At 38.8% G+C, this 10778-nt stretch overlaps 1 protein-coding gene and 1 long non-coding RNA gene across 4 annotated transcripts; one reads left to right on the top strand and one right to left on the bottom strand.

Annotated features, from left to right (window-relative positions):
- Positions 1-2437: 2437 nt before the first annotated feature.
- Positions 2438-5864, bottom strand: LOC149128696 (uncharacterized). Of its 2 annotated transcripts, none has more exons than XR_016213486.1 (3): positions 4984-5087; positions 4763-4866; positions 2438-2654 (listed from the first exon to the last, which is right to left on the bottom strand). XR_016213486.1 is itself a non-coding variant. In XM_089304570.1 (3 exons), exons 1-3 carry the CDS (start codon positions 5862-5864, stop codon positions 2501-2503), a joined length of 363 nt encoding a protein of 120 aa, XP_089160696.1. In that variant the 3' UTR covers positions 2438-2500. The 2 variants fall into 2 exon arrangements, 1 of the variants encoding a protein (XP_089160696.1); XM_089304570.1 differs by lacking the exon at positions 4984-5087 and adding an exon at positions 5760-5864.
- On the top strand, positions 4877-8970 carry LOC127491295 (uncharacterized). 2 transcript variants are annotated; one of them, XR_016213490.1, is made up of 3 exons: positions 4877-5207; positions 5762-5951; positions 8324-8970. It is a non-coding gene; the product is annotated as an uncharacterized LOC127491295 (long non-coding RNA). The 2 variants fall into 2 exon arrangements; XR_016213489.1 differs by having other exon boundaries at positions 8321-8970.
- Positions 8971-10778: the final 1808 nt, after the last annotated feature.

Genomic DNA, 10778 nt, shown 5'->3' with positions numbered 1-10778 from the left:
AAAACTAAGATAAAATCTGCACAGCAGGCCGGCGCCGCGGCTCACTAGGCTAATCCTCCGCCTAGCGGCGCCGGCACACCGGGTTCTAGTCCCGGTCGGGGCGCCGGATTCTGTCCCGGTTGCCCCTCTTCCAGGCCAGCCCTCTGCTGTGGCCAGGGAGTGCAGTGGAGGATGGCCCAGGTGCTTGGGCCCTGCACCCCATGGGAGACCAGGAAAAGCACCTGGCTCCTGGCTCCTGCCATCGGATCAGTGCGGTGCGCCGGCCGCAGCGCGCCGGCCGCGGCGGCCATTGGAGGGTGAACCAACGGCAAAGGAAGACCTTTCTCTCTGTCTCTCTCTCTCACTGTCCACTCTGCCTATCAAAAAAATTAAAAAAAAAAAAAATCTGCACAGCATAACTAGAAAAAAAAGTCATCATTTTCTGTATGCTGATCACATTATTTAATTCACACAAATGATAAGATGGCTTGGGTGCTGTATATACATCTACCTTGTATTTGTGCACCAAAAGGACTACTGTTGTACAAGTTTAGTGACAAGGGGTCTCCCCTGTGCTATCAAAGTGGCCTGTCAAATCTTCCTTCAGATTCAAATTTCACCAACTTTCTAAACTTAAAATAAATAATTCTGTACCCCTTTCTTAAGATTAATTTATTCAGCTCTATGGTGAGTGATGGTAAACTGGGTATCTGTTTAATCACATCAAGTATTAAGTTCCATTATAAACTGAACAATGGGTTGTATTTCAGAGTGATGGAGCTAAGGTACCTGAATATTTGTGTATATATAGGAAACTTCCAAGTGTGTATCCTTGCATGCAGTCACTAAAAAGATGTTGAATATTTATTAAATACCTAATCCAACTAATAAAATGAATGTGACCAATGAAGAACAAAGGTAGGTGACATAGGTCCTACGTTCCTATATCTGGTGTTAGATTATAGTGAGTCCTTTGGAGCTCAAAGCCACCAATGATGAATAGTTTCCTCAACAAAAACTTTCTTCCCCTTGCCTAACTGGGTGCTAATAGAAACATTTGCCTAGAGGATTCAATGTAGCCAAGGTTTTTTGTTTTTGTCCTTTACAAGCCTTGAAAGATTAGTTTTGGTCTTCTTTTCTCTAATTATAGTTTCCAAAACAGTAGTGGGAATTGAAATTATAATCAGCTCCTATCCTTTTCCTGTTAAATCTGTCAAGGAATAGTTCTCTAGAAAGGGAATCAGGTACAACTACTGGATTTCCTTGAGCCTAAATACCTGTCCATTTCTAAAAGAAAATAATAGTTCACTTCTCCATAAAATCTGTGTGTTGAATTTTATTCTCTTTCTTCCTTTATTTAATCTCACTTACCTATACTGTGTGTAACTAAATATATTTTGACACCAAATTCCATAGTGTAGTTTACTAGTGTAACTTTTATTTCTCTTCCACACTTTTACCTAAACCTAAAATCTATGTGTTTATATGTGCTGACCTCAAAGTATCTAGGATCAAGCTATTTGTTTGTATTTAACTAGTTTTGGGGATGAACAACTATCTTCCAATTTTGACATGACAGTAAGGCAGGTGAAAAATAAAGAGACAAAGCCAAGACATACTATCACCAATTTCCTCTTACTGCTAATAATTTTGTAAATATTTATTTATTTATCTGAAAGAGTTACAGAAAGAGAGGGAGTGAGGGAAGCAGTGAGAGGGATACAGGAAGAGAGGGACAGAGAGATCTCCCATCCTCTTGTTGACTCCCCAAATGGCCATAACAGCCCAGACTGGGTCAAGCTGAAGTCATGAGCTAGAAACCCCATCCTGGTATCTCATATGAGTGGCAGGGACTGAAGCATCTGAGCCATCTTCTGTTGCTTTCTCAAGCACATTAGCAGGGAGCTGGATCAGAAGTGGAGCATTTGAAATGGCACCCATATGAGATGCTGGCATCAGAGGCAGAGGCTTAACCTGTTGCACCACAATGCGAGGCCCCAAGCTAATATTTAAAAAAAAATATTTATTTATTTGATATTCACATAGAGATTGATTTTTCCATCTGCTGGTTCATTTCTTAGATGGCTGCCATCGCCAGGGCTGGGCCAGTTCTAAACCAGGAGCCAAGAGCTTCAACCAGGTATTCCACTTGGGTGGCAGGGGCACAAGCACTTGGGTCATCTTTGGCTGGTTTTCCCAGGCCAAAGATGTAGCAGGGAGCTGAAATGGAAGTGGAGCAGCTAGGACATGAATGGTGCCCATGTGAGGTGCCAGCATTGTAGGCAGCAAAGTTACCTGCTATGCCGCAATGCCAGAATCATAATTATTTTTAATACCATCCTATTGGTAGCCTATAATCTGTAAGTGTATTTTCCTTATTTTTACTACAACAAATAAAATTGCAAAGAAGTTTAAGAAACAAAATGACTCACTTAATGATTACAATAAGTCCATGTTGCCTTTATTTTGAAACAAATGATACTAGAAATTTGTCCATAATATTCTGACTTCCCAAGCCACATCACAGAGATGTCAGGGATGGAAAGAGATGCCATCTATCATTCCTTGGAGCCACGATCAAATAGGGATGATGTAAGAGGATCTTGGCTGGTATGGGGAAATTCACAGAAACAGATTTTTCTTCATTTGAGTTCCCAATTTTCAAGCCCAGGAAGCTTCAAAAGAAATGTAAGAAAGCACAAAACCATGCAAAATGAAACGTTGAGAAATTCTGGCCAAATTTCCTTACACAGAAATCAACAAGTTATCACATGAATGGTAAAGTTTTCTAATATGAACATAATTTCACTTCTCTCTCTCTCTCTCCTTCTCTCTCTCTCTCTCTCCCATTTCTTATTGTCTTCAACTGGCAGCCTTATTTCCATCACTCCTGAGAAGGCCAACCTTAAGGAAACTGTATTACAAACATTGTTAGGAATTATGGTGAGGTTCCAGCAGTTATAAGGTTCCTGAGAGGGTTCTACACAGACACTTTACCAGAATGAGAATTAAAACACCACTTCATTCACAGCTAGACCAGAACTCAAATTTTCTTATATAAAAGACATACATTGGTAAAAGATAGTTTATAACAAGACTTGGAACTTAACACCAATTGTGGCTTCGTTTTCTTCCTTGTAGACCACCATACTTTCCTCTCCACTCATCTAAATTCTGAGAGACAGATCAGGTCTCAGAGAAAGTGCTGGTACCAACTATGAACACTATCAAAGCACTGGAAAAAATAAAGAACTCGGGAGTTTGATCAAAGGGTTTTGCTTTGATCAGACAAAAATGGAACCTAGATTTAGGTTCATTGACAATTGAGCACACTCATTTGATTTGTGACCAAAGCAGTATCTGAATTGGCAATGTATTTTCCCTAGGGTAGTTGGTAAAGCTAGAAAAAGATAAGCGTATGAGTAACTAACTAAAAAGAGGCATGAATGTTTACTCTCAACATTTACCACTTTATCTCTATCCTTTCAAGACTGGCAAGGAGTTATAGTAGGACTGTTGCTCTCCAAAAACCTAACTAACCATCAAGATGACAAATACACTCTGACAAATATATTCTGACAGGGGAATATCTCAGTATGAAGTATTTTAAGTTTCAATTTTCTTTTAAAGCGAAATCTTGAAGGAACCATTATGTCTAGAACATCATTACTTTATTGACTAGCCAAAAATGTAATTCTTCCTCTTTATGGAAGATTTTTCTGTCTCTCTCAGTCTAACTCTACCCCTCAACTTAATAAATAAAATCTTTTAAAATAATTAAAAGAAAAAATAACAAAGGAATGAGGAAGAAGGGTGGCATCATTGGTGGGAGGGAGGGTAGGGTGGGAAGTGTCACTATGATCTTAAATCTGTAGATATGAAATATGTTCACTTTATATAAATAAAAAATTCTTTAAGAAAAAAAAAACTCTAAATGCAATACCTGAAATTACTGGAAGAAAGCATAGAGAAACACTTCAAGCAAGGCCTAGGCAACAATTTTGGGTAATAACCTAAAATTACAGGCAACAAAATAAAAACTAGACAAATGGGATTCTATCAAACTATGAAGCACAGCAAAGGAACAAAAATTGAGTGAACATTGATATGTAAGAACATATTTGCAAACTATTTATCTGATAAAGCAGTTATATTCAGAATTTATAAGGAAATCAAACAACAGAAAAATATGCAATCCATGTAAGAAATGTGCAACGAATCTGAACAGCCTGTACTTTAAAATCAGCAATTAGAAACGTACCTGGATGAAGAAGAAGGAGGAAGAGTGGGAGGAAGAGGAGGAGGAGGTGGGAGGGGTGGGGAGGAGGAGGAGGAGGGGAAGAGGCTGGTGGGGGAGGGGGAGGGGAAGGAGGAAAGGAAGAAAAGAAGAAGAAAAAAGTAGAAATCATAGCCTACTAAACTGTTTTGCTTAGGAAAACTATCAGAGAAACTGAGAAACTAGAGAAACTATCAGATGTGATATCAAAAATTCCAAAGTTGGAAACACACTAAGATTTTTCTGAGAAATAATCCTTACTTTTATAGAGTGTGCTGTTTTTAGAAAGTCTCTTGATCAATCTAATTTTTTGCTCCATTCTCTGTTTACTGATTCAATATCAGAGTCCATTTCAAATTCCCTCCATCATGTTCAGATCACAAAGGAAATTGCAGACCTCAGGAACCAATTAAAGCTTAACTCACCTCCTTCTGACCATCCCTCAGCAGCTGTTCCCAGAAAAAGCTGGAGAGAGCTCAAAGAAAAGCCGCCTTGGATCAGACTCACCTGGAACTCATAGACTCCATCCAAGTCTGCACTGCCAGAGGCCCTGGCGTCTCACTCTGAGTTGTGATTTCATTTAGCCAAAGGGCAGTGTTCTGTGCCGGGTGCTAAGGGGAATTTAGAGTATAGATTAGACACGGTTTTTACCCTCAGGAATCTCACAATTTAATGGAGGAAATAAGATAAACACACAGTCAATTAAGAGAAAGTAGATACACATGTACCCATAAAAATGTTGATTCAAGTTCGGGAAAGAAAAGGACAGGGAGGCAAAGATTAAATGCTAATCAGGAAAGTCTTGCAGATCAGCCTTCACGTGAGACTAAGTGGCAAGAAAGCTCTCTGTGAGCCAAAGGGAATGCGGCAACTGTTCCAGAGATCTCTTCCTTCTCTTCCTGTGCTTTTCCACCAAAGATCCTGGACCAGGAGAAGCCACTCTGTTTCCACAGTAAGTCACATCCATGTGACTCACCACCTGGACCACTGGATGATGCCTTAGAGATATTTTCACTTGACCTCCTAGTAAAGTAGGCTTCACCAATTTACAATGTATTATTTTCTTTGTGCCTTGTTCTTTACCTCTCAAATGAGTTAATGTAACATAGTTTACCTCTTTCATTAAAAACTTCCTACTGGTATGTTCAACCAAAATGCTTGTATATAGCCGATTTTTGAGAAGAAATAACAAGGGTACTTCAAAATGTTCATGGAAAATGGAATAAAATGATAAGTTTGGGTGCAAAAAATGTTTGAAATTCATGGATAGTTTTTTTTCATAATATGTGCTTTCCATGAACTTTTCGAAGACCCGTTGTATGCAGGGATTTCAGAACTTTTTGCACTAAAATAAACGTATCTCTTAATCCACTTTTTCACAAACTTTTGAAGCATTCTCCTATGTAGTTCTTAGATATAAAAGAAAGAAAATTAGATATTTGCTGTGTTAAACCTTGTATTTCTCTAGACCTATGCCCAGTACCGTGCTTAATTTTTGCCTTACAGTTATGTGCAGAATAAGTGACCACCTCGGCTTCCAAGGAACACAGCACTGCTCTGCAGAACCCTGGAGAACATCCCCAGAATGCTGCACAGTGCTCTGCCTCATTCCTATCTTCCTAAACGCCTCACAGCCTGGAGGATCACCATTAGTTCCTTGAACAAACAAAACATCCCTTTGGACAAACAAATCAAAGTAATTGGTGTCTCTGTGCATTTGATTTTTTTTTTCAAGTTTCAAATATTTATAGAGTTAAATTCTTTCTCTCACTCCCTCTTCAATCTAATCAGAGCTTGCTTTTTTCTTCCCACTTGGTGGGGGGAGCTAGGGAAAAAGAGACAGATGGTATCGTTTGCAAAAGGAAAGCTGAGAAATTGCACATGTATCTTTCAGCTTTGTGGCAAATCTGAGGCCAAGATTCTTGCTTGGAGTGTGTAGTGTGATACAGGCATAGAGGCGTACCAGAAAGAGTGAGGCCAGCCCACAGAGGGCGGCGCAGTAAATTGCTGTGGGCCGATCCAAGGCAGAACATGTGAGCTATTACACTTTGGCAGCTATTTTATTTTTCCCTTATGGAGTTTCAGACCTGTCTTGTACACTGAGATAGGTTTCATCTGGTTAAAACTTGTGTCGTATTTAAACTTCCTTCAGATCCATGGCGTTGGAGGGAAAAAAAATAAAAATAAACCTAGCATAGCCCATAACACACTGAAATGATGTAGGGGGTGGGAGAGGGGCAGTAATTGTGCCCAGATAATGTTGTCATACTTTGTAAAGCCTTTAATGCTGGAATTTATTTATTAATGATGCATGGGTTATTACCCACCATCTGTCTTGTGTTAGCAGTGGGCTGTTTCAGATTATGGTAATGTGTTTCTGATTTGAGTTGTGTTGAAAGCCAGAACAAGGCAACTCATGTGCAGTCCTCTTTGAGGCCTGCTGTTTTCAATTCTTCTTCACAGAAAGGGCTTTTATTTGATTTGTTATGGGGATTTTTTCTTCTGTTGCCAAAACAGCTGCAAGCCTGGAAGGGAATAAGACACAGAGCCACATCAAACTTGTTAGCTTGTAAAAAAAAATCGGAATGTTCCAGGAACCAAAAAAAATAATAATAATAAATAAGGATGTGTGAGGGTAGATGGAAAGGAGAGAGAGAAGCTGACTTCAGTAGTCTATTTAATTGGTTTTTATATGGAGAGTATAGACATATTTTGCTATTTAAATATTATAGATTTGATTGCAATGTATTAATTTATTATACATATTCACACCAAACAGAGAGGCTTTCTTTTGAATAGTTTTAATAGCCTTGATGCTAGTGCGAGCAATAAATAGAAGTCCCCAATGAGCCAGCCACTGTGCTCTAGTCATCAAAGCAGACACTCAATTTTTAAGCTTGATTTCTTTTTTAATGTACTGAATTGAACAGAACCAGATTTGTTGATGAATAAAAAAAAAAAAAAGAAAGCAAATAGGTAAGAGGAACAGGCAAGCATGTACACATTGCCTGCCCTGAACACCCATCCTGATCAGAGCTCTTTGTCTCTGTTTCTTCCTCGTACATGGTTATGGGTTGGAAAACTATCTGGAGACTACTGCAGTGTTGATAGGAATGGTCTATGTCTTCCCTGTGCAATATGGCAGCCACACCTACACTTGACATGTGGCCAAAGGAAAAAACTCACTTTGTAATTTTATTAATTTAAATTTAAATAGGCACATATAGTTAGTGGTCACTGTCTCAGAGTGTATTGTTCTAGCATTAACTAAATATAATATGCAAAGAGGCTATTTCTTCCCTCTGATACAAAGTGAAAGGCATTATACTCATATATTAGCTATGGGTACAGCGTACTTGTACTCTGAAGAATTTGTCTGAAATTTTCTTCCCTCACATGTTATTCAAACTGAGTAACATTAAAGCTTTCTCTCGACAGGCCATTGAGTTATTTTTTGAAACAAGTGTGTAAGTGTGTCTATCAAAACCCAGATTTATGAGAAATGTTTATTGTGACAAACACACCACCACTAAACTACAAGCAGAGCTCTCAAATACTAAGAAATATTCTTATGGTAATGCTATTCAAGAACTTAGTTTATTGACTACAATTCTCTGGATTCATATTAAACACAGGCTAATTATTTTTGGAACATATGGTGTATTCACAGAGAAGTCCAAAACCATGAGAAACTGACTGTGCACACAAAAATTACTCTGTCCAGATTATAGTTAATCACCTTTTCAGAAATAATAAAATATTTGTTAAAACTTATAAGCATATTTTGGAGTATCTTTCGTTTCAACTCTACTTTTCCAATGGCTTTTCCTTTAGAGGGAGAAGATTCTGTGGAGCGAGATGAAGAGATAAAAGCTATGCAAGGACGTGATATGAGTTCACCATTCCCTAATACCTTTGCTATCTATACACACATTTAAGTTCCATCTTACAGCTATGGTACCATGTGACTGAATTCTAGCCAAGGGAATATGGGTAAAAATAATGTTTTCCATGTCCATATCTGACAATAAGGTGCTTTCTGCATAATTATCCTCTTTATTTTAGCAGATGCAGAAAATCCAGCAAAGAACCTGAAATGCAAGAAGATGGCCATTGGATGAATGAGCCTGGGTCTCTGAGTGACATACTGGAGCAGAGCTCTTCCTCCTAGCTAAGTAAAATTAGACTGGGATTGAAGGAAAGAAACAAATCTTTGCTTTGCTCAGTCACTGAGATTTTTGGAGGATGATTTTGTAAATGAACCCCTTGAATTATACAAAGTTACATCTTGGAAAAGAAGTAATGAGAACAAGCAGCACTTCTCATAATGTGATCTCTATGCTAATTGTTATGTTCCTTAGCTTTGTTATTCAACCCCTGATTTTTAAGAGTATACCCAGGGTTGCCGGCACCTTGGCTCACTAGGCTAATCCTCCACCTTGCAGCGCCGGCACACCGGGTTCTAGTCCCGGTCGGGGCACCAGATTCTGTCCCGGTTGCCCCTCTTCCAGGCCAGCTCTCTGCTATGGCCCGGGAGTGCAGTGGAGGATGGCCCAAGTGCTTGGGCCCTGCACCCCATGGGAGACCAGGATAAGTACCTGGCTCCTGCCATCGGATCAGTGCGGTGTGCCGGCCACAGCGCGCCAGCCGTGGCGGCCATTGGAGGGTGAACCAACGGCAAAAGGAAGACCTTTCTCTCTGTCTCTCTCTCTCTCTCACTGTCCACTCTGGCTGTCAAAAAAAAAAAAAAAAAAAAAAGAGTATACCCAGGGGTCATTCATATTTAGGGGGAAGAACATTCATTATCCAAATAAACAAGATTATATATATATGTATTATATATATATATATATATATATATAAGTGCAAGGTCTATTTATCTAATATATGAATTTAAAATAAAATTAGGAATCATTGTGCAGATCAAGAGTTTAGATAAAACACTCTATCCATGTATTGGCACAAATACGTGGTCAAAGAAGGTAGACACTAGGACCATCTTTTGCACTGCACAAGAAATGATCATGACTTTTTTCTTGAGACTTTTGATAACTCTTCCAATCCAGCACTCTGCTATGGCCTGGGAAAGCAGTGGAAGATGGACCAAGTGCTTGGGCCCCTGAACCCACGTGGGAGACCCAGAGGAGGCTCCTAGCTCCGGGCTTTAGATAGGCCCAGCTCAGGCCATTCTGACCATTTGGGGAGTGAAACAGAAGATGGAAGATCTTTCTATCTGCCTCTCCTTCTCTCTGTAACTTTACCTCTCAAATAAATAAATAAAATATTAAAAAGATCCACCAGACAGCTTATTCTTACTCTGTGTCTTTGTGTGTGCTACACTCACAAGAAGGTGTTATAAATCATCTATGAGCCAAGAAAAGAGGCTTTAGAACGGAATCTACTGGCTGGCACCTAGATCTTGACTCCTATACTCCAGAATTGTGACAAATTTCTACTGTCTATGTTTATCATATTTTGTTTCTATAGCATAAGCAGACTAATACATCAGCTGGTTTAAGCAAGGGAAGATTATATAACATCTTGCTGGTGACTGCTGATAAACTAAATGTGTAACCCTATGCCAGTCTGCACAAAGACATTCTGTTGGTCAACATAGGCTTCTTATTTTTGCAATATTTCATTCATCAATTTCCATTTATTTGAAATAAGAGAGAGAGAGAGATCTGGCGGTTCACTCCCTAAAAGCACACAGCATCCAGAGCTGGATCAAACTGAAGCCAGCAGCCTGAAACTCAATCCAGGTCCTCCTCACGGAGGTTGGGGGGTGGGGGGAGGGTTGCAGAGTGGAATCAGAAGTGGAAATGGAGCTAGAGCTGTGGCATCCCAGGCAGTATCTTAACTGCTACACCAAATGCCCACCCCATTGTAAAATTTTCATTTTACAACATTGTGGGCACACTGAATTTCATTTTAGAATTCTCTCTTTTGCTAGAAACTATGTTAAGCAGCCCCTTCATATTAAAACTGTTAAACTTTTTACAAATTTTGATGAACCTCATTAAATTTCAGATTATAAAAAGCTGTATCCTATTCTGATATCGCTGGGATGAGACACTTGTTTGGGCTAAAAATATCTCAATTCCCTTTATTCCCAGGATATTTCTGTTAGACCCTTTCATCACAGTTGTATATAGAATAAGGGAGCCTGGATTATAATATATATTTCAACTTGAAAGGTTTTTTGTGAGTCACAAATGTATCTTGATTTATTTATGTTCCTAAAGCCAACTGTTATATTCAAAGTATATGGTGTTATACCTAAATATACTAAATCAATAAATCAGGAATACCTGTAAATAATAGTCCAGATTGAGTGTAAGAAACCTTGAATTATATTCAACAATGAAATGATTTGCGAACATTTAGAGAATCATTTTTTTTTCCTAATTTGCAATAGTACCAAAATGTGTTATGATCATGAAAGAGCAGTTTGTTGGAATAAAAACTAAATTTAAAGATCAAACATTTAAAGTCTGGAAAGACCAACTAGTTAAATTTTTTA

The sequence above is a fragment of the Oryctolagus cuniculus genome, chromosome 1, assembly GCF_051225735.1.
Source record: "Oryctolagus cuniculus isolate XC-2025 breed Fujian yellow rabbit chromosome 1, ASM5122573v1, whole genome shotgun sequence".
NCBI classification, from domain to species: Eukaryota; Metazoa; Chordata; class Mammalia; order Lagomorpha; family Leporidae; genus Oryctolagus; species Oryctolagus cuniculus.
This window is presented reverse-complemented; position numbering and strand designations above follow the sequence as displayed.